The sequence below is a fragment of the Hyaena hyaena genome, unplaced genomic scaffold, assembly GCF_003009895.1.
Source record: "Hyaena hyaena isolate Hyena2069 unplaced genomic scaffold, ASM300989v1 scaffold_28, whole genome shotgun sequence".
Classification (NCBI taxonomy): domain Eukaryota; kingdom Metazoa; phylum Chordata; class Mammalia; order Carnivora; family Hyaenidae; genus Hyaena; species Hyaena hyaena.
The window spans coordinates 2,100,463-2,124,143 of record NW_024080660.1 but is presented as its reverse complement, the minus strand read 5'-3'; the positions used below and the strand labels follow the sequence as shown (position 1 = coordinate 2,124,143).

At 49.6% G+C, this 23,681-nt stretch overlaps 1 protein-coding gene across 1 annotated transcript; it reads right to left on the bottom strand.

Moving 5' to 3' along the window:
• Positions 1-3,086: 3,086 nt before the first annotated feature.
• On the bottom strand, positions 3,087-23,464 carry LOC120228913 (arginyl aminopeptidase). The gene is made up of 11 exons (XM_039227572.1): positions 22,964-23,464; positions 17,885-18,025; positions 17,420-17,568; positions 12,907-13,023; positions 12,005-12,240; positions 8,725-8,838; positions 7,706-7,818; positions 7,418-7,526; positions 6,142-6,366; positions 4,662-4,804; positions 3,087-3,675 (listed from the first exon to the last, which is right to left on the bottom strand). The coding sequence occupies exons 1-11, from the start codon at positions 23,408-23,410 to the stop codon at positions 3,517-3,519; spliced, it is 1,953 nt and encodes a 650-aa protein (XP_039083503.1). The 5' UTR covers positions 23,411-23,464; the 3' UTR covers positions 3,087-3,516.
• Positions 23,465-23,681: the final 217 nt, after the last annotated feature.

The following is a 23,681-nucleotide window of genomic DNA, read 5'->3' as shown; positions in this document are numbered from 1 at the left end:
TGGGCTGTGCGGAGAAGGGGGAAGGGAACCTGGTAGAACTGGGTGGGAAGGCTGCTGGTCCCCCAAATGGGTGGAGACCTGAGGACAAGGGGGCCCAGCAGGGAGAGCAGATAATATGGTTTAGGAAGTTTTCCTACAACACATGGGATTTGGGCTGGAAGCCTCTCCATACCTAGGCAATAGTCATAGGCTCATACTGGGTGGGGGCCGTCTGTGCCTGCCAGCCTAGCCTCAGGGCCCCAGTGGCCCCAAAGTCCCCACAGGGCCCACCCCACTGGCATCTACTTGGATGGTAACATCTTGGCTTGCTTTGCCGACCCAGGGGTTGCTGCAGCCACTTCTGGACAGGCCTGGCTGCCCCTAAGCCCCTGCCGGAGCCCTCGGAGGAGGCTCGGGGCTGCTGCAGGTGCTGGAATCCGCATGGTCGTGTTTATCCCTCCGTCAGATCTCCCATCTGGGCTCCACACCCTCAGTCCAGTTGACTAGCTCCCATCTGCTACCCTCTAGTGGTCAGAAGCCTGACTCCCTGGGTCACGGCATTCCATGAAGGAAAGGGGACGCTCAGTAATTACCATTTGCCAGGCACTTGTAACATAGTCTCCACTCAATCCTCACAAATGCACTGTGAGGAATGTATGTCTGATTGCTCCCATTTGATAGATGAGAACATCATAGCTCCGCGGGCTTTCGTGAGCTGCCTGGGCCACACGGAGCTGGGTAAGTGGTGGGGCTGAGTCAGCCACCTACCAGCAGGTGCTCATTCCAGACACCGTGTGTATCCCGGCTGCAGGGTCCTCCCGCTCAGCTGCTTGGCCAGACCCTGGCCCTCCCTATGAGCGCAGCGAGTCCTTCGTGTCTGTGCAAACCCCCACCAGAGACCCCGAGCACGGGCAGTGAGGAATAGGGAGGAGGCAGGAGGCTTGTGTTCAGGTGACCTCAGCCTTGTGAGTCTGCTGGTTTCCCCATGTGTAAAGACAAGGTCTTTTGGACTTAAGAATCCCTAAGATCTCTTCCAGATCTGGTTTTTTACGCATCTAACATGTAGGATAGGAGTATCTCTTCCTCTACTTCCTTTGTTAATGCCACAGCCCTGGATGTTTCGTGACCAAGCTAGGCCTCGGCCTTGGTGGGTGACATGGTTACTCAAACAAATGGTGGCTCCACCTCTAGAGCTGCTCCCCCCCCCCCTTAACTCTACAGCCAGAGAACTAAGAAGTCCATCTCCAGGAATCTTCTCTTTGTCCCCGAAACTGCTGGGCGCCTAGGAGAGGGGCTTAGGGCCCAGGGGCCCCTCCTGTAGGCTAAGGGTGGCAGGAAAGCCTGGGGCTCTGGTGGTGGGATTTTCCCCCCAGCCCTTCAGGGGACCGCCCCCAAGGAGCCTGAGGCAGGCACACCCTCCACCGAGTCACTCACCCTGGAATGTGGGAGAACCGGCTTCTAGCCCCAGGACTGCTCACATGCTCCCCTGCCCTGGAGGACACCTGGCTAAGGCTCCAGAGGGTGGGATGAGAAGGATGTAGAAAGAATGAGAAAGGATATCAGCTCCTTTGCCTTCACAGGGCTTCACAAAAGAAATGGGGCTGAGATAAGGAATCTCTGTAGGCTAGCACCTTATCTCCAAGTATTAATGCCTTCAGTAGCCCAATCACAGGTGATGTTATGAATGGTAGGTGGGAAAGACTTCAGTTTGAGGGCAGAGGTGGAGTGGGGAGAAGGTTCTAGGATAGAGGTCAGAGGAGCTGTGGAGTAGGAGGCAGAGGCCTTTCCTGCCAATGGCAAGAAGACCCCCTCGGCCCTCCCCACGAGCTTGCAGGGACAATGGCACAGCCTCATCTTTCGGGAATGGGACGGCCAGAGCATTGCCTCCCAGCCCTATAAAGGGACAGGCACATCCAGTAGGACCGCTGGGTGGCAAAGGTGGTGAGCAGGGCGGGTGACGCAGCTCAGGATCCCCGTGCTGCCCAGGGTGAGGGCTCACAAAGTTAGTGTGCTCCAAGAGCGGCTGTCGGAGGAAGACCTTCTAGCCTCCTGCTTCCACGGTGACCCTTCGCCATTACTATTACTAGAACTTTCATGCCATTCGTTCTTGTGCAAACAAGGGAAGACAGCCACTGGTCTCAGAGCGGATAGGTCAGACCCCAAGCTGGGGAGTAGGCGGGGCATCTCGATAGCGCTAAAATCACCCTTGCCCAGGGAGTATCGCCAGAACAGTCCGGAAAGAACTGTGGAGACAGTTTGCCATCAAAAAGTGTCATGGCCTAGAGAAGCTCTGATAGTCCTGGGCCTCCAGGTTCCTCTCCTCAGACCCAAAGTTCTCTCTCTGCTGGTGAAGCTCTGGGGGACAGAGGCCTCACCTGCCTGCCACCTGGTCACCACCATTCCCTGACTCTGGCTAAGAGCAAGAACAAATCTATTTAAGTGGTGACGCTGTGTTTTCTTTCCCAAACCATATGCAGGGAAGGGAGGCCTGAATGGAAAACCTCAAAGCCAAGGACATGGCCACAACTGGAGACTCGGTTGGGAGTGCTTTGTATTCCTGTGCCTGAAAGGCAGCTTCAATATATTTAAATATTTCTTCACAACTCTCTTCTCACCCCACACCCCCAACCCAAGCTGCTAACTGCTTAGATCCCCGTGTTGAAACCAGGAAAGCAGAACTTAGTGCCAAAGTTCTGAGCAGACTCTATTTATTACACTGTTAAAATACTTACGCAGGATCAGAAGCAGGGGAGGCCTAGTGAAGCCCCAGGGATGGCGAGAAGGCCAGAGAAAAATCACTAAGTGACACATTTTCTAAGCAGTGGAACAGAGGAACAGGAATGGCCACAGGTGGGGAATTTAGCTGCCTTCACAGGGAGCTGGGATGAAGTTCATTTGCTACAGGCGTGCTACCGCCATACTGCCCTGTATTTTTCCATCTCTGGGAGTGTGGGAGCCCTACCTCCTGAGCCTAGGGGTTCCCTACGGACAGGGAAACGCTGTCAGCCCCTTGGGGCGCCCGCTGTGACCTTCTCAGAACATTTGCCCAAAGAGGGCATGTACAGAAGCAGATAGTTCAGTCATTCGGCTTGTAACTCCGACTTAAATACTTTTCACTTAAAAAGATTTATTAAAATAAAGATTAAACCTGGGGAAAAAAAGAATTTCCAGAATGCAATCCTTTGCATAGTACTTCAAGAATCAGAAAAGAAAAGGAAAGAAAAGGAGAGGGAAGAGGAGGGAAGAGAAAGGACCAGAAAACCCTCTCTGATCTTCCCAGAGAGTGGGGAGCGGGGAGAAGCCCCATCACCACAGCCGGCAGCCGGCACCACAGCTGGCACTGAGAGCTGTGGAAGGTTCTCTGGTCTCAGGACTTCCCAGGCCAGAGAAGTCCCCACCAGAGCAAAGGCCCAGGAGTCACAGCCACCAAGCCAGTGAACAGATTTTTCCAAGGGTGTGTAAACTTCAGGAATTTGACCGGAGAACCGGAATTCGGGAACGGTATTCTGAAGAGGCAGAGGCCATGCCCGTGAGCCTCTAGCTGCCCTTGGGTGCCACGATCTGCTGGACATAGTTGACAACATTGCTGTGGAGCTGGGGGGCGGTGGCCGTGAAGGTCTCCTTGGCAAGGCTCTGGGCCACCTCGCTGCCACCCATCATTGCATGGTACAGCGGAAGGGTGTACTTCTGTTTCCCCTGCAAGAAACGCACACACATGCACGGCCTAAGCAGGCTGCTCCAGGAGTCCGCACAGCCCCTGGCCCCAGCCCCGCTCTAGCAGCTCATCTCATCAGGTGCCAGGAGGGATGCGGGCATCAGTGCTGGAATGAGCAGGGCATTTTCCTGGGGCCAAAGATCCAGGAGGGAAGATCTTAAGTCTTCACAGTCTGGGAGAGCACAGGGTGGTCTACACACAACAAAGCAAACGAGGAGGGCAGGCACATGGGACTCCAAACCTAGGAGGCTGTAAGTGCTGAGCCACCAAGCTAAGAGCCAGAAACAAAGGCCATGGCACATAAAAATTGAGGGCCACGTGAGGCCCAACTGTGGTCAAGCACAAGGAAAGCCACAAGTCAAGTCCACAGGAGCATGAGACAGCCACGTCACAACGCTCCTGAGCTCCAGAGGCCTGGAGAGGCCCACAGAGGGCCCAGAACACCTGCAGAACGGAGCGTAGTTCCCATCACAAACAGGTGTGGGCATCGGGGCACCACTTTGTACCCAGCCCCACCTGCCCCCAGCGGCGCAGGCTCCTGCTGCCGCCTGAGCCCTCCCAGGTCACGGGCTTCCCTTCTGCTCTTCTCTCCGGTCCTCCGGCTCCTCCCCCTCCGGCTCCTCCCCGCAAGACCAGCCCTCCAGTCCCGCTTTACCTTTGTTCTCAGTTTAGGGTTAGCTCTGACTGGGTTTACCCCTCAGGGCGCACCAGGTGATCTGGGAAAAAGGTCCCCAACCCTGTAGGCTTCTCCCTGCCCGCCCCCCCCACCCAAACACCTCCACCAGCCACACTCAGGAATGAGACTGCTGATCAGAGCCCCTGCGGGGGTCCTTTCCTGCCCGCCCGCCCTCCCCCCTCTGCTCAGGAGAAGGGCAGAGAACGAGGCTCTACCCACAGGACCACTGCCAGTAAGGCTGTGCAGCCCACCGCGTGCCTTGAGGGGGACAAGGAGGTGGGGCTCACCTACCTGGCTCTGTAGGAATGCCTTCACTTTCCAGAAATCCTCCTGGTGGTCATTCTTAATGACGATCTGGCCCCATCGAAGTCGGAGCTCCGCATTCTGGGAGTTGGAGATCTTTGGGTAAGTTTCTCCCAGTTTTTTCACATTCCCTGAAAAGAGGAACCGGGTTTTTAATGGCTGTTTCATCAGAGCCATGTGCCAGAGGCCAAACTCTATTCTCAGCAGACACCATGTGTCTGTCCATGGGCACTCCGGGGGCACCGGGAATGATGTCAAGCGGGTTCCCAGCACCCATTCTATGCTCATCCTGCTCATCTTATGCTCTGAAAGGGTAATGTCCTGAGGCGCCTGGGTGGCTTAGTCGGTTAAGCGTCCGACTTTCGCTTAGGTCATGATCTCGCGGTTCGTGGGTTCGAGCCCCGCGTCGGGCTCTGTGCTGACAGCTCAGAGCCAGGAGTCTGCTTCGGATTCTGTGTCTCCCTCTCTCTCTGCCCCTCCCCTACTTGGACTCTCTCTCTCAAAAATGAATAAATGTTAAAAAAAATTAAAAAAAAAAAAGAATAGTGGGAGAATGAGACTACCCTGCGACCCTCGGTATAAACACTAATTCAAAGGGAGACATGGACATCTATGTTTATTGCAACATTATTTACAACAGCCAAACTATGNGGCTCTGTGCTGACTGCCAGCTCAGAGCCTGGAACCTGTTTCAGTCTGTGACTCCCTCTCTCTCCGACCCTCCCCTGCTCACGCTGTCTCTCTCTCTCTCTCTCTCCTAGAAATAAATAAAACATAAAAAAAAAAAATATTGAAATGGTAATGTCCTATTTTCAAATTTACCTTAATTTTTAAGGCTCTTCCATTAAAACTCCCCTTAATATAATTACAGGCTTTCTGCTGTCAGCCTGTCCACTGAATAAAGCACAGGTATCCCCCTAAGATACCCCGCGTCCCATTTTTCCTCCCGGCACCACCAACTGCTAACAGTCACCTCGGCTTTCACTTTTTGTCTTTACAACACCCCTGGGTGCTGTTATTTCTGGCTGAGCAGCAACATAGCATTACTGGCTGAGAGCTTCCAAATCCCAGCTCCAGTGGTTACTGGCCATGTGACCTAATTGTGCTCAAGTTCATTCTCCATTAGTTGGGGTTTACAACCGCAGCAGCTAGGCTCACAGTAGTTAGGAGGACTCAATGACCTCAGATGTAAAGAGCTGAGAATTACCTACAAACCCCAGGGGCTCAGGGAATGAGAGGCTTTATTATTCTGTTCCCCCAGGCATTTGCATGTAGGACTTACGTCACCTGGTGATGTCTGGTGATGTGTTCCTCGGGAAGAGGTTGCATCCACCTGTTAACACCTGGCAGGCGCCTAGGGGCAGGCATTGCAACTGCTTCCCTCCCAGTCCCCCTCCAGCCCCTGACACAAAGCCCTGTACACAAGGAACCTTGATTTATCGGACTGATTTATCCCATTTTTTCTTACCGGGAGGCAGAGGGGATTTCTGGAGGATCTTATCGAGGAAGTAAACCAGCTGGTAGGTCTTCCAGGTGGAAATGCTCACAGCTTCAATGGCCTTCATGTCCAGCTCCTTGGTCACCCACAGCTGGGCCAGCTCATCAGCAGGCTTCATAAGTGAGTCCCCAGGGGAGAGGTCAGGGAGGTAGGGGGGCCAGCCAGGGGTGTTCAGCCACCGATCAAACTCAAAACCTGTTTGGTAGAAGGAGAGAAGGTACTGTCGGAATTCTCTGACAGCATCAAGGTCAACTTGCTCCAGCAGCAATGAAACCTCAAGCTCCTGTCCACCTCCGTCCATCCCAAACTACTTCCCTAACGCCTGACGTCACTTCCGCACACAACTACCTGCTCCAGTCAGGTCCACTTATATGGAGACCTAGATTGTTAGAGTCAGACTGGACTGCCCCCTTTTCTACTGCAACTCTCGTTTTTGCTCCAAATGAACACTGTGCTGTCAGAACCAAGTGGATGCTTTCCTAGTGTCAATCAAGTTCACGTCCTCCTTCGGATGACCAGAACAGCACGGTGTGGGAGCTCCTGGGCTCTAGGACTAAGCTATCGGGGCTCCTATCTCCGCTCTGCCATTAACTAGCTGGGAGGCCGAGGGCATGTTACTTCACCTCTCTGTGCCTCAGTTTTATCTGTAAAATGATAAAAGGCAGGGTAGGAGGCCCTTAGTTGGCAGTGGCGAGGATTAAATAAGCAAATACACATTACGAGTCTAGCATGCTGCCTGGTGCATAGTAAGCACTCAGTAATTATTAACTTTCATTAGCCACAGAGTCTCATGACCTTGAAGTGCGGGCCTCTGGGCAGAGAGTAGGTGCTCCAGGCCTGACCTGTCCCGGCTGTCAGGGGGGAGCTGACTTGACTAGCCCAATGATGGACTGATTCAGAGTCAGCACAGCATGAAGCAGGGGTACATCTGGTGGGCTGCCTCATCCGTGACAGGCCACAGTCTACTCTTAGGAAGCAGTGTCTCCCCAGCTGAGATCAGGCTGCAGGTGTGTTGTATGTGTGCAGGTGTGAGGAAAATGAGGCCAGAGAGGAGAGATGGAGGAAACAAAGTGGAGAAAATGAGGCCAAGAGTAGAGTCATTCTTAGAACAAGCCCTGTCTGCCACTTACTACGTGACTTCGACTTCGGTTTAACACTTTCCCATCCCTGCTTATCTTCCCAGATGCAAATTAGCCATGATTCTCTACTGTCTTCTAGAAGCCTGTAGGCCAGCACCTCTGCTCACCTGGAATGGTATCCACTCTCCTCTTCTTCAGCTCAGGGAAGTATTCCAAGTAGAATTCTAGAAAGTCATCAGCTAAGATACTTTGGAATTTGAATTCATTAACATAGGCCTGTAGGGAGGGAGGTACTTTTCAGCCCTTCTGGGTCCCATGGGGAGCAGAGTCCCTCTGTTCCTTGGGTTTTCCTCCAACCCCCTTGTCCCCCCGGCCCCTGCCTCTACCCCCATACTCTGGCCCAGCTGGTTTCTCGGCATGTCCTCCTTTACCCCTCATCTCCAAGTTGACTATACCTTAAGGAAATTGTCAAACTGATCCTGATCACCCACCAAGTGGGCCAGGTATGAGACAAAGCAGAAGCCTTTCTCATAGGGGGTCTCATTGTAGGTATCATCGGGGTCGACACCTAGCAGAGAAAGCAGACACTTGTAACCTGTCACCTTCATTGTTCTTCTCCAGGTCCACAGTCAAAGAGTAGTTATGGAAGAGATCAGAATTCAGTGTCCCTAGGTTCAGCAAGGCCAGGAATGTTTCCAGATCCATCTTGGCCTCTCTCAAACCACTTCAAAGTCGATCTTAAAGGGTCACTAACTATGGACCTAATAAGAGGACAAAGCAGCAACCTCCCAGGGGAACTGGCATGTTTCCTTATCCCTGGGATTGCTCTGCTCCAGCAGGTTCCATTGACTCCTAGGACTGAGCACAGGGCTCGGTGCCTCTTCTGCTGGTCACCACCTGCACTCACAACCTCCCCTCCCAGAACAGCTGGTTATTTCTACGAATGTTCTGGACCAAAATAAACTAATTACCAATCTACAAGGAGTTCATTTTCATGGTCACTGGCATCAAGGAACGTGAGTTTAAATTGCACAAAAAGGTTTTAGATTAGTCACACATGGGACTAAGGAAAAATGTTAGAAAATAAAGACACATGACCTTGGACAAGTCATCTGACTTGTTGGGTGCTCACTCATATAATCCATAAAATAAGGCCAACACTTAATCCACAAAACCACAAGTCTGACCTGATAGAAGATGAATGGCAGAGAGCCTATAAAATGATATGGGCCTGCACAAATGCAGAGCAATGGTAAAGTCATTAGTAACTGCACAAAACTGGAAAGAAATCCCATCTGGCTGGAATGGCTTGGGTTGAGTCTGCCTAGAGGCCAGGGAATGGCTACAAAGAGCTCTGGAGGGCTCCTCCTTCCCAAGGAGAGTATTCAAGCTGGTCAACACGAAGCTCAAAATAATTTGGGGCTCCAAGCTCAATTTAGGGGAAGGGAGAGTCAGACAGAAGAGCCTCCTGGACCTGGTTCAATCTTCACTCGGAGCTTGTTGAGTGGGTTTTCCTCGCCAGTGATGTCCATGTGCTGTCGAAGCAGAGCTCGCCCAGTTGCAGCTTCTAAGCAGGTGTACGCAGAGCCTGGGGCAAACAGAAACCTTAGGTCTCAAGAAAGGTTAACACCATGTCCAAGTACACTTTCTGGAGAGAAGAGGGTTGCTGCCCCCTTGTGGCCACAAGAACAATGATGGATAACTGAGGCTTAATATCTTTACCCTCCTGGGGATCCCAGGGCAAGAAGGGTCAGCGACAGAGAACCTGACTCAGCTCCTAGGTCCTGTTGCTTTGGCCTAAGCTAGGACTTGGTTAGCTCATCCCTGCACATGAGGATGAGGGAAACTCACACCTTTTCCTCTGTTACCTTTCCCTATCAATATATTTTTATTTCTAGAGATATTAATTTGATTTTCTATAAAAAGTTTGTAGAGGGGGATGCTTAGATGGTTCACTCAGTTGATTAAGTGTCTGCCTTTGGCTCAGGTCATGATTTCATGGTTCATGGGTTCGAACCCCGCATCAAGATCTCTGCTGTTCACACAGAGCCTGCTTTGGATCCTCTGTCCCCCTGTCTCTGCCCCTCCCCCGCTTACTCAAAAATAAACAAATAAAAAAAAAAAAAAAGAACAGATTAAAGGGACAGTCAGTCAGGTAAGTGTCCAACTCCTGATACAGACTCAGGTCAGGATCTCATGGTTGTGAGATCAAGCCCTATGTTGGGCCCTGCATTGAGCATGGGACTTGCTTGGGATTCTCTCTCTCTCTCTCTCTCTCTCTCTCTCTCTCTCTCTCTCTCTCTCCCCCTCCCTCCCTCCCTCCCCCTTTCTCTCTCTCTACCCCTCCCCTGCTCATTCTCTCTCTCTCTGAAATAAATAAACTTAAAAAAAAAAGATGTGAGCCACTAAAAAATAAAAATAAAGATTATATTCATTTGACTGTTCCTGTCAGACAAGATAAACAGCCACACACAATTTTTCTAAGGGTCTCTATACCTCCTCTGGTTCTGAGGGAATGGTTGAGGGAAGGGGACGAGGCTGTGGACCAGCCACCTCTGACACTCACAAGGTGCTCTGACACGGGATCTAACCTCTTTAAGCCTCAATTTCTTCATCTGTGTGGAGGGTGATAATATTTGCTTGCAGGATTCTTAGCAGCTGATTAAGGTATTCACAAATAGGCTCTTGCTCTATACACTCTGGATGAAAGTGTAAATTTGCACAAACTTTCCCGGAGGCAATGGACAATGTGTGCTAACAAGCCTTTAAAATGGTCAGATCCCAGGGCACCTGGGTGGCTCAGTAGGTTAAACGTCTGACTTCAGCCCAGGTCATGATCTCAGGTTCGTGGGTTTGAGCCCTGCGTTGGGCTCTGTGCTGACAGCTAGGTCAGAGCCTGGAGCCTGTCTTCAGATTCTGTGTCTCCCTCTCTCTCTGACCCTCCCCTGTTCATCCTGTCTCTATCTCTCTCTCAAAAATAAATAAAACATTTAAAAAAAAGATAATCCAGAAATTATCTCTATTGAGGAATTTATCTCTAATGAGACCATCTGAGTTATGTGTGAACAGTCAGATATAAAAATATTTGTTAAAATATTCTGGGAAAACTGAAAATAACCTAACAATTGGAGATTGGTTAAATAAATTAAGAAATGTCCATACCATGCAGCTATAAAATTTAATGACTTGGGGAAAATGTTTAACTTTATTAAGTTAAAGAAGAAAAAGGCAGTTTTAAGGTCTGATGATTCACACATATGCACAGAAAAATGTTTGAAAGTATATATTACATTGTCTCTGAACAGTAAGATTATGGATAAATGCACTGTTATCCCATGTACATCAAAAGAGATTTAGATGAGAAATAGTAAAAATATAAATGTTTTTTTTCACAGTATCTGATCTACATCAGGTTTTTGATAATGAGACAATGTTGAGAAAAGATTTTAAAAGCCCACCTGGGCTCAATTTGGGGTTCTGTCCTCACCTGCTAAGTGGCTTGGGCACATTTCTGACACTTTTTGAGTCATAGTGAACTCATATATAAAATGGAAATAATATCTCTTTTAGCAGCCTATGGTAAAATTATTAAATGATGTATTAAAAAAATTTTTTTACCATATGTTTGCACATATAGGAGGATTAGTAGGAACTTAACGGAGGACCATGGGGGAGAAGGGGAAAAATAGTGGGGGAGAGGGAGGGAGGCAAACCATGAGAAACTCTTGAATGCCGAGAACAAACCAAGGGCTGATGGGTGTGGGGGGGAAGGGGGTGATTGGCATGGAGGAGGGCACTTGTGGGGATGAGCACTGGGTGTTATTTGGGAACCAACTTGACAATAAACTTTAAAAATAAATTTTTTTTTAATGTTTATTTTTCAGAGAGAGAGAGAGAGAGTGAGTGAGCAAGGGAGGGACAGAGAGAGGGAGACACAGAATCTGAAGCAGGCTCCAGGCTCTGAGCTGTCAGCACAGAGACCAGGGCTCAGGGCTCAAACCCATGAACCGCGAGATCATGACCTGAGCCGAAGTCAGACACTTAACCAACTGAGCCACCCAGGTGCCCCTTAAATGATGTATTTTTAATAAGGTGCCTAGGACAGAGCTGGTATGTAGCTGTTCGATAGAAGGTACCATTATAATGGTCTTACGATTCATTCACAAAAGTTTTTTATTTTTATTTACTTATTCTCAATATTTTATTTTTAAGTAATCTCTACACCAAACGTGGGGCTTGAACACACAACCCCGAGATCAGGATTTGTATGCTCTGATTGAGCCAGCCCGGCGCCCCTGATTCATTCATAAAATTTGTTAATTTTAATTAGTTAATTCATAAAATTAGTTCACCCAGATAGTTAGCTATCTGGGTGAACAGCCCTGGGCAACTCTTCCTCAGGGGCGGCCCAGCTGCTGGGAGAACAGAGCATCAGGTGTGGCTTCAGCTTCGATGAGGGGGTCCTTTCACTGTTAGGTCCCCTATCAGTTCATTCAGTTAACATGCAGTCTGTGAGAGTCCCTTTTCCCAATGTGCCTACTGATGTAGAGACACGCAACAAAGTGGGGATCATGCACTTAGAAGGAACATTTGTCTAGAGCCGCCCCTCCGTGGCCTCTCACCAGAACTTCCTGCACTACTCCTCCTCCCTTCATGCCCGCTTATGTCCTGAAACTCCAAATGAGACCACATTGGCCTCACCGGCTAAGGAATTGGGCCTCTAGGAGAAGGAGGGCACCCGAGAGCTGGCTTACCAAAGAGGACGGTGGAGATCCTCCTCTGGGCATACATGGTGAAACCTTCATTGAGCCAGAATTCACCCCAGTTGGCATTGGTGACCAGATTCCCAAACCAACTGTGGGAGATCTCATGGATGATGACATCGGCCAAGGAGCGGTCCCCTGCTAGCAGGCAGGGGGTGACAAAGGTCAGACAAGGGTTCTCCATTCCTCCAAATGGAAAGGATGGGGGCATGAAGAGCAGGTCATACCTGCCAAGAAAGCAGGACGTCACACACAGGCCTTGCCTCCCCAGCCATGACCCTCAGTCCTGACAGACGCAGCCATTGAACAGGCAGCGGACAGCGTTGGGCGCTGTGCCGAGGTGATGGCCAGGTTCCTCAGGCCCCTGGCCAACTCGCCGGGGCTTCCCTCTGCCCGGGTTGTGCTCTTGTGGAGGCGGCTCCCTGAGACCTGGTCCCCATTCCCCTTCCCACCAGGGGATGGGCACAGTCAGCTCTGTCATAGCTCACTGGCGGTCCACTTGGGGTCATGGAGACCTAATGGAGCCTTTCATCTGAGGAGGCTGATGTCTGAAGTTGTCAAAGGAAAGAATGAGAGTGTGTGGCTGCTTTTAGTGACCAGGAAAGGTAAGTCAACAAAGGTCCCCTGACAGTGTTTCCTGATCTGCACTCTTAGCGGCTGGAAGGCACATTTTTATCACTTCAATAGCCTTTCTCTCAGGGTCCCCTCCTCAGCAATGATGAATGAGGCCTGGCTTCTCCCTTCCTCCTTCTCCCCTTTCTTTCCTTTCCTTTTGGGATGTGGGAACTTGGCTCTAGAAAACAGAGGGAGAAGAAGCAGCACCAGAAGGAAGATAAGGGGAATCTGGAGACTCAAGTTTAAAAAAAGACATTAGAGTCAATGTGATACCACACCTTCCCCAAACGTAGGGTCCAAAAAGTTTCTCTCCTGTTGCCAGGAAGTCTTCTATCACCCCGTTATACTCCTCCTCGGCATTCTTGATCAGGCAGGGCTCAGCCCACACCCGGCTCCTAAAGACAAAAGCACAGAGAAAGCAGAACGATGTTTGGAGCCCTATCATGGAGACCTGATCCTGCAAGCACCTGTTGAAAACTGGCCGTCTCCTATTCAAGCCAAGTGAATGGGACATGGCCAGCCGCGGAGACAGGAGATGCCGATCAGATCGCCTGCGTGGCTCCAAGAGATGGATAAATGAGATCCACAGAGTACGTGGAAGTGGTGGCCTCCTGTGCGACAGACTCAAACCCACGCTGCTAGAATTTTATGTCTCCAACACTGACTGTGACCTTGCAAATATCACTGACCTCTCTGAGCCTCAGTTCCCTCATCTGGAAAACGAGTGTTAAAGATGAAATAAGACAGCATATAAAAGCCCTTTATACAATGGCTTATACAATAAACGCTGGTTTCCTTCTCCCCACTTTCAGGAGACCTGATGCGGGGCTTGAACTCATGAGCCATGAGATTGTGACCTGAGCCCAAGTTGGACACTTAACTGACTGAGCCACCCAGGTGCCCCCATGAGAGCATTTTCTACCAATAAGTAGTATTATCAGATTGAGTCGTAAGGGATGGCTCTAGCTGTGGTACCCAGAAAATACCTTAAATTACAACAGTGAGTATCCCCAAGTAAAGGATGTAGAAGAATGGGTCTAATCGACAACCCTGGGCAACACCAGCACGCGTGGGGTTGGGCAGAGCAGAACCCACAAAGGAGACCAGAAGGGACAAACCAGGAGTCCAGGAACCAGGACGGAATCGTGTCGTGAAGGCCAGAGGAGGATGAGCAAAGGCAAAAGAACGAGAGCAGGACATGAAGACAAGGACTGAAGAGCGGCCAGTGTGCTCTCCAGCTTGAGGCCAGGGCCTCTCTTACTATAGGAGTTATTGTGCAGTGACACCGGAAGGTGCTGGATTCCAACGGGTTCAGCCAGTGAATGGGGGCTGGGTGAGCATATACACCACTCGTCTAAGCAACGTGGCTAAGAAGGGAAGCAGAAGCAGCGTGCTAGAAGGGAATGTGGAGTCAAGGAGTTTGAGTTTTGCTTTGTTTTCGAGCTAGGAGAAACAGAAACATGGTTAGGGGTTGGAAGGAAAAGCCAGTTTGGGGGGGGGTAGGGGAGAAAGGCGACACATTTGAGGAGCAAGGGGTAAACAATGAAGCAAGGCCTCACGGGATTTGGTGGGGGTGGGGAGCAATGATGATTCCGAAGAAGAGATTTGGCTTAAACAGAAGAAGAGATCCCTTTCCAGAGTCCAGAGGGAAAAGAGGGAGGGATGAAAGCAGATGAAGATGACTTTTTATGTGGAAAACAGGAAGTGGACATAACCATATTTGAGAAATTAAATATTTTCAATAAAGTAGTAAGGTCTGGTGTTTGAATAGGAAAGCTGAAAAGTCTTCCTTTAAATCTTCTCTTACCTTTCCCTTCCCCTCCCCTCCTCTCCCCTTTCCTTCCTTACCTCCCTGAGCTAGAAAGGTAAATCAAAGGACTGCTGAGCAATATTGAAAGCATGTTTGTAGTTAAAGATTACATTTGTTATATTTTCCTGGGAAACCACATGTCTATTTCGGCTTTTTAAGCAATTTTTAAATGTTTATTTATTTTAAAATTTTTCTTAATGTGTGGTTTTTTTTTTTTTTAATTTATTTCTGAGAGAGAGAGAGAGAGAGAGACAACGAGCGTGAGCAGGGGAGGATCAGAGAGAGAGGGAGACACAGAATCTGAAACAGGCTCCAGGCTCTGAGCTGTCAGCACAAAGCCTGACACAGGGCTCAAACCCACCAACTATGAGATTATGACCTGAGCCGAAGTCGGACGCTGAACCGATTGAGCCACCCAGGCGCCCTGTCTCTTTCAACTTTTTTTCCCCCAATTTTTCACCAAAAAACCCAGAAATGTGTAGAAGAATCAGTAGGCACAGCTGTGTTACTTCTCCTCTCAGACCCCCAGGTACAGAAGAAAGAGAAAAGGGGGTGGTAGGACCTGGGGCTAGAAGTTACAGCAGCGGGACAGCGCGCAAGGTGGCCTGGGATGCTGGTAAGAGGTGATCAACCCCACACCTGGGCCATGGAGAGAAGAGGGGCCGGGTCACGAGACGCTGGCTGCCCGGGAAGAAAAGCACAGCTTTCAGGAAGAAGGGCCTCCGGGCACTTGAGAAGCAGAGATAGTGGGAGTGAGGCCACCGGAGGGCTGGAAGGTTCGGAGGGTGGGGTCAGAGAATAAATGAGGCGAAGGTATTTAAAATTTCTATTACAGCACAGCACATGATAACGCCCATGGCCAGGACTTAGACTGTCATGTGCCCATAGTGTGGGGGGGCTGAATCAGGTGGAGAAGGCTCCCTGGAGAGAGGAGGTCAAGGAACCCCGAAGTCACCTTCAACCCGGGGTGTTGGGACAAGTAATCCAGATGGAGAAAAAAGTCACCAAAAATGATGTGACGGCACCAGGCTGAGGAAAGACGATGACATAGGAGTCAAAATCTTCAAGGAACTGCTTTGTGATCAGCTTGGATATCACAACTAGCAAAGCCCTTAAACCCAGGCTACTTCAGTGTGCTACAACAAGAAGGCTAAGGTCAGGCTAGACAGGGGACATCCAGGATACTCCCACCAGTACATTGATTTCTGCCAGAAGAAACTGGAATGTTCTCAGTCAAGCCGGAATTTTTATCACCAGTGGTCTGGTGCAACGAGCACTGGATGTGCAATGGAAACGCTTGGAATGGAATTCTGGCTCTGCTAACGGTGTGACGTTGAGCAAGCAGTTCTACCTGAAGCCTCAGTTGGCTTATCTGAAAGATGGAGACAATACGGTCTCCCTCAGTGAGGTTATATAAGGGTTATAGGAAAAGCGATGACCGGAATATGCCCACTATCTCTCCAGCCCAGGGTTTGCCTCCTGTGGTAGCAGGGACTGGGATGGGTAGCAAAGTTTGCTAGAAGACCCTGTCATCCTGCATACCCTCACAAGACCCTCAGATGTGCGGCAAAGACGAACTAGTTGACTGACTAACAGGGGAAGGAATGAGTCACTATTACCAGTTACATGGATTCTATCCCCTGGATTGAGGTACTCTCTTGTCATTTTATTACAGAGGGTTCAAAAAAAATCATCATTCTCCGGTGTGTTTGGAATACATTATTCCCTCATTTCTCATTAATAGTTCATACTCATACTAACAGAACCCTAGTAAGAGTAAAGTCTCTGAAATGACATTCTTTTAAGGGGTGCCTGAGAGGCTCAGTCAACTGAGCTCGTCTGACTCTTGGTATCGGCTCAGGGCAGGATCTTGTAGTCCGTGAGATGAGGCCTCGAGTCGGGCTCTATGCTGACAGTGCAGAGTCTGCTTGGGATTCTCTCTCCTCTGTCCTTCTCCTGCTTGCTCTTTCTCTTTCTCTCTCTCAAAATAAAGCATTAAAAAATAAACATATTGAAAATAATAATAACAAAACTACAGTCCTTTACTTATCTCTTTTCCTGTCAATTGCAAAGTGGACATTCCTTTGGTTAGCCACTGCCCTATCTGTCGGGAGGACAGCCCTTCATGAAGGAAGAGACTTAGTCTTTCAGGACCAGTGTGGTCTCGAGTGTGTGTGCTGGAAGCAGAGGCCAAGGGCATCCCATTATCATTCTCCCTGAAACCCAGGGGCTAAGATGCACAATTGAGCCCAGCTACCAAGTCTGAGGCTTGTGCAATACTGCCAAGGACACCAGCACCTCCTGGAACTGAGAGCAGACCCAGGAAACACACCACACCTTTACTGTCCAGCCTTGGATCATTTTACATCAGGATTACACTGTGCTGGCCCCAAAAAACCTATACTCCTGGGCAAGTTTCCTTCTTCAGGAAACCTTACAAAATCCTTACTTATATCCATGAAACCCATCTAACTTCACAGAGGTCTCTCTGTCACCAGGGGTTCAGGTTTATGCATCTGGAGCAGACAAAAAAAGAGCTTCCACTTTCTTCTCCAGAGGGAAACAATGACATCACAGCTGTATATTTCCAGGAATTACATGCTAGATAAAATGGGGAGATTCAGTACAAAGATCATGAAGCAAATACAATGGCTAGAAGGGAACTCAGAACTTAAAGTTCAATAACGGCCAATCTTCTGAAACACACTCCACAAGGTGGCCCAGGACAGCAGCTACCACTAGCAGGTCTGATGAGCTCATTCCAGACAGCAGGATTATAGAACGGGAGGGAGAGAGGGAAGGAGGAAGGGAAGGGAGAAAAAGAGCACTTTCTCCCGCTGTATTCATACCACACGCTTCTCGGCTGCAGATCAGAGAGGACGCAAGACTGTCCCAGGGACCATCGCCCTGGGGCCACTGGTCAGAGACCCCCTCAGCTTGAGGTCAGTCCAACCTTGCCTGTGGGGGTCTTTGTCTCCTACCTGGGTCCAACTTCCGCCGAAACCAGATCTCCAATGGCCAAAGCTATCAGATAGGAGGGGATGGGCTGACACATCTGGAAGAAGAACTTATTTGGACCTCTCTTCTCCCAGGTGTTAGCACTCATCACAGCTGTGAAGCCATCTGGGACCTGGCAACAGAGAAAGCTTAGGAGATTTTACCTGGACAGAGTCTCCTTTTGATTAGCTTAAGGGGCAGCACGGCGGGCAACCTGCATGGTGACATCAATGACCTGGAGCCCATCTTGGGGAACACAAAGGTTTCAAGACACTAAACTTGTGCTGAGCTGATGAGATTTAACAAAAATAAAATTTCTGTACTTGAAGGAATTCTGCAGAGATGCCACTGGATAGGCATAACAGTTTACCAGCTGCAATGTGGCCAGACAGATCTGGAGTTATATTTTCAACCCCAAGGGCAAGTACACTTAACCTTAGACCTCTTACCTCAATAAGAGCTGAATATGTGCATTTCACTGCAGGAGTGTCAAAGCAAGGGAAGAAGGCCCTGTTTAGGACAGCCTGGCCCTGGGTGTAGACAAAAGGCTTCTTCTTTCCTGCGGTCTGCTCCGGAGCCAGCCAGCAAACCTAAAGGAATAAAAAGACCATTTCAAAACTGATACCCCCTGTGTGAGCTCAGTCCAGCCAGGGAAAATGAGTTGGCTGGCATGGGAGAATTTTAGGGAATCCTTACAGTCCTTCTGCCAGCAATCTGGCCCTAACTGTGAAGCTCTCTCCTACTGTGTATTTAATCCACCCAGGAATCCATGCCAAGGTATGGTATCTGCTTCACATGGAAGAAACACCACAAAGGGTCTATTCCTCACTGTTTCCCATTAGGCATCTCAAGAATTACAGACACGGCCTTGGATACCTGGGTGGCTCAGTTGGTTAAGAATTCCAGAGATGGCCTCTGACCATGGCAAACTGTCTTCCTCTTCTGAGTCTTTCACACTGTAGTTGTTTCTCATCCAAAAAAACAGAACAGGGGTGCCTGGGTGGCTCAATCAGTTAAGCGTCCAACTTGGGCTCAGGTCATGATCTCGCAGTGAGTTAGAGCCCTGCATAGGGCTCTGTGCTGATAGCTCAGAGGCTGGAGCCTGCTTTGGATTCTGTGTGTGTGTGTCTCTCTCTGTGTGCTCCCCCCCACCCCGCCCCCAGCTCCTGTTCTTTCTCTCTCTTGAAATTAAATAAACATTAGAAAAAAAAAACAAGGAAGCAGCTGTAGTTGAACTTGTGATAGAAGACACAGAAAAGCAGAAGTGAAATGGGAGGAGTCTGTGATTAATATGTATTCTCCAAGGGTGTCTGGGTGGCTCACTCCATTAAGTGGCAGACTCTTGGTTTCGGCTCAGGTCATGATCTCAAGGTTTGTGAGTTCAAGTCCTGCACTGGGTTCTGTGCTGACGGCACCAAGCCTACTTGAGATTCTCTCTCTCCTTCTTTCTGCCCCTCCCCTCACTCACATTTTCTCACTCTCAAAATAAACAAAAAAATTTTCTTAAAAAAAAGTGTTCTCCATTCCTGAAACTAAAACTGACTCTTTCAGAATAAATGTATTTTATATTATAGACACTGGCTATATATAATTCTTTTTTTAAAAATTTTTAAAAAGATTTTTAAGTAATCTCTGTACCCAATGTGGGGCTCAAACTTACAACCCTGAGATCAAGAGTCACACATTCCACTGACTGAGCCAGTGAGGCACCCTGGCTATATACAATTCTTCATTTGTTTTCTGTTAGCCTTTTACCAAGAACAAATCTGAATGGTTATTACAAACCCAATTTTTGCCTACAGCAAAAAGTTCACTTACCACATAGATATAACTCTGGAGGGTGGAGGGGGGGAGGATAGGTCAGCACTAAATGCCATTTAGAATTTAGAAAAGGATTAGGTGAATCCAGGGAGCAAATTTTTCTGGCTGAAAGGTGAGGAGGACTGAGATGGTTGGAAAGGAAAGGAGAAGACATTCTTAAGCAGGTGGACAGTACATGAAGAAAGGCACAGATGGACGGTCTCTGGGAGCTGGTGGTAGGTTCCAGAGACAGAGGTGGGAGGCATGCCTCGGCAGGTGCACTTTGAAAGGCTTTGAACACAGGTGTCTGAGACCTACTTTTAAGAGGCATAAGGACGCCACATGGAGATGCTTTTTCTTTGTTTGAGATTTGTGTGTATGTGTGTGAAGATTTTAATGAGTCTCCTTCCAAAGAGTATAGTACAGATGGAAAGAAGGAGAAAGAAACAGCACATGGTATTTCTTTTTTTTTAAATTTTTTTTTTAATGTTTTATTTATTTCTAGGAGAGAGACAGAGAGAGAGACAGCGTGAGCAGGGGACGGTCAGAGAGAGAGGGAGTCACAGACTGAAACAGGCTCCAGGCTCTGAGCTGGCAGTCAGCACAGAGCCCGACGCAGGGCTCGAACCCACGAACTGTGAGATCATGACCTAAGCGAAAGTCGGACGCTTAACCGACTAAGCCACCCAGGCGCCCCCAGCACATGGTATTTCTGTGGACTGGAGAAACCAGCACTACTTTAGCCAGATGAGTGAGGTCAACCCCAGTCAGTCACAAATCATTGTGACACTATGTACTCGCGTTATGATGTGATGAACACGGCACTCTACTTTTGTGACCCTCCACTAAATGTTGCTGTGAACCTAAAACAGCTGTAAAAAATAAACTTTTAATTTTTTTATTTTTTAATAACCCCAATCTGATCATGGGAAAAACAGATAAATTCCAACAGAGAAGCATCCTACAATATATCTGGCCAATACTCCTCAAAACTGTCAAGGCCATCAAAAACAAGGAAAGTCTGAGAAATTGTCATAGCCAAGGGGAGCCTAAGGATACACGATAGCTAATATAGCTAATATACTGTGGTATGGTATTCTTGATGCGATCCTGGAACAGAAAAAGATACTAAGTAAAAACAAAGAAAAGCTGAAAAAGACTATGAACTTGAGTTAAATATACTGTATCAGTATTGGTTCATTAATTGCAACAAAGGTATCATACTTGTAAAACGCTAAGTGCTAAGCGGGGAAACTGTGTGGAGGGGTATACGGAAATTCTGTACTATCCGCTCACTTGTCTCGCTAATCTAAACTTTTTAAAAATCCTGTTAATGAAAGAAATTTAATGAGTTGATAGGGAGAGCCAACACATTGCATTCACCAGGCACCAGGCACTGTAGTAGGCACTTACACAAAGACAATGCATTTAACTTCTGTCAAACTCCTAGCCTAGTACCTGGCACATCTTAGTAGATACTGGTCATCCCCTCCACCATACCATCATTTCTTATTCATCACCTTTGGTTAAGGTTTTTTGTTGTTTGTTTAGAACAACACAGAGGAGAGAATAGGAGCCTGGAATACAAGGACTCTTGAACTTGTCTGAAGAGTCCAAAGTCAGGGAGAGGCTGCCACCTACAGTGATTAAGGTGATAGTCCTCACTTGGGATGGTGGCAATGAGAAGGAATACATACAAATGCCTTTAATGCAGACCTCCACAGGGAAAAGGGCAGTTCTTTGTAAAGTATGGATCTTTACTGTTCTGTCTCTATGAAAGCTATTTCCTTTTGATTTTTTTTAAATGTTTTTTATTTATTTCTAGGAGAGAGAGAGAGAGACAGCGTGAGCAGGGGAGGGTCAGAGAGAGAGGGAGTTGCAGACTGAAACAGGCTCCAGGCTCTGAGCTGGCAGTCAGCACAGAGCCCGACACGGGGCTCGAACCCATGAACTGCGAGATCATGACCTAAGCGAAAGTCGGACGCTTAACCGACTAAGCCACCCAGGCGCCCCCCTTTTGATTTTTTTTGTAAGTTCACTTATTTATTTTTGGGAGAGGGAAAGAAAGAGAGCGCACAAGTACAAGCACCCAAATTGGGAAAGACAGAGAGAGAAAGAGGGGAGAGAGAGAGAGAGAGAGAGAGAGAGAGAGAATCCTAGGCAGGCTCTACTCTCTCCTCACAGAGCAGGAGTCAGAGACGGGGCAGGAAGCGGGGCTCAGTTTCACCAGCCCATGAGATCATGACCTGAGCAGAAATCAAGAAGTCAGCTGCTCAACCGACTGAGTCACCCAGGATCCCCTCCTTTTGTTGTTTAATCTGAGGTGCCAGTAGGCAAGTTCAGAGAGGGCTTAATTTTTCCAGTTATTCTGTTGAATTCCTAGTTCCTGCCCCAAACCAGAAACCAGAACATGACAAAGCAACCAAACACAATTAAAGATATTATGTTGCCCTTGGAGGGTTTTTCCTTTGCCTTAGAAGTCAATTTGCATTGCTTTGGACTTTTCCTTTAAAAAAATTTTTTTTAAATGTTTTATTTACTTCCGAGAGAGAGAGAGAGCAAAGGAGGGTCAGAGAGAAAGGGAGGTACAGAATCTGAAACAGGCTCCAGGCCCTGAGCTAGCAGTTAGCACAGAGCCCGATGTGGGGCTCGAACCCATGAACAGTGAGATCATAACCTGAGCAAAGTTAGAGGCTTAACCCACTGAGCCGCCCAGGCTCCCCTGGACTTTTCCTTTTTTAAACAAGTTCTACCACAGGTTCATTTACTCCCTGAATAGAGAAAGACGGAAACAGAACTGCCCTTTGAGCCAGCTCTAAGAGTGAAAGGGAACTGCTAGCTAGATAAGTAAACTGTCTGTAGGCCAGCAGCCTGCCCTGAAACTTGTAAGCCACCCTAAGGAGAGACTAGCAGCAACCACAATCTCAGGGCTGCCTGTGAAGGAGTTTGTGACTTTTACAAATGTAAGCCACATGACCATCCGTCCTTTGATACCATTTGTCCCCCATCAACAGCAAGAGGGCCAGGTTATTACAAAGCCTAGTACATCCTCATTGCATTTCTCACCTCTACTCAAATTCTTCCCTTAATCAAATCTAGAACTTTGCAAAAGAAAACATAAATAACTATGGGGGTTCGGGATTAGTTCAGCCTAGGGAGGCACTACAAGAGCACTTTGGAACAAAGGGCTGAGTCAGCATCCAGGCTAATTAGCCGGCCTTGTCCAGGGCTGCCATAAAGGGAAAAAACTGGGTAGCTCGTTATCAGGGACCTAGGCCCCAAAGCCCCGTGAAACAGTAAATTCGGTTTAAAAATAGCTCGTTATCCAGAAAGCCGCCTAGGCTAAGGTTTCCTCTGCAGGCAGACCTGGCGACCAGCCAGGGCTGAGTGATGAGGGGGAAACAACGTGGACAGGCCACCACAGTCGCTAGGGAGGAGGGGCAGGAAGGGTGGAAAGGACGAAGGGTGCGCAGCACGGAGGCTGGCCTGAAGCCACAGGAGGGAAAGCGGGGCAGCCTGGAAAGACGGGGCGCTCCGGGCGCGAGGGCGCGAGGCGTGCCCCGGGGCGCTCCGAGGCCCCTCTCCAGCGGGGCGGAAGCGTCTATCTTCTCCTTTCTTCCGGGGTGGGGGTGAGTGCCGGCCCGGAGGCCAGCTCGGAGGGCGGGAAGGGCGGGCAGGAAGGGGCCGGGTGAGGCCGGCGGCGGGACCGCGCAGGGGGGCGAACTCACCCCTGGCCCCTCCCCGACGCGGTAGGTGAGCAGAACTTGGAAGCGCTCGCCTGCCGGGCAGGGCTGCGGAAGGGCCACGCACAGGGCCTGGCCGTAGTGCGAGAAGGGCTGCGTCCGGAAGGGCACGGGCTCCGTGGGCTGCTCCTCCGCGCCGGACCGCTGTCGCCGCAGCGCCGCCGCCGTCACCTCGAGGCACGGGTGCGAGTCGAGCCGCAGCTCGGTGGCGCCCTCGGGCGCCAGGCAGCACAGCTCCAGGACCGCGGTGCCGCTCAAATTCCGGCTGCCCGGGCCGGGCCCCGGAGGCCCGAACTCGGCCCGCAGGTCCAGGTGCAAGTGCAGCATCTTGAAAGCCCGGAAATTGGAGGCCGAGGCCACGTCCACCGCCTGCGCCGAGCGCAGCGGCCGCGGGGCCGCGCAGCAGCCGCTCGGAGCCCCGTCGCTCGCCATGGTCCCACAGCGCCGTTGAGCGAGCGCGGGGAATCCCACCGGCTCCGCTGACTGCAGCGGGAAGCCCCGCCTCCAGCGCCCTGCCCCGCTGCAGGCTCCGCCCCTCCGACCACGCCCCCAGGGAGACCCGGGCTGGGTCACGCCCCTCTCCAAGAACGTGAGATCTGACCACACACCTCTCCCTTGCTCACCAAGGCTCCACTCTTCCAGCTTTATACGAGGTACCTCTGGACTTTGGAAAGAAGGTACAGCGGGATAATTTGGTCCACAT

Bases quoted from the DNA above. Each gene is read 5' to 3' on its own strand.
- LOC120228913 (XM_039227572.1), bottom strand. From the start codon at position 23,410: ATGGCGAGCGACGGGGCTCCGAGCGGCTGCTGCGCGGCCCCGCGGCCG. The intron at 8,839-12,004 runs GTAAGCCAGCTC...TGTTTGCCCCAG, and splicing joins GATCTCCACCGTCCTCTTTG to GCTCTGCGTACACCTGCTTA. The intron at 7,527-7,705 runs GTATAGTCAACT...CCCTCCCTACAG, and splicing joins AGTTTGACAATTTCCTTAAG to GCCTATGTTAATGAATTCAA.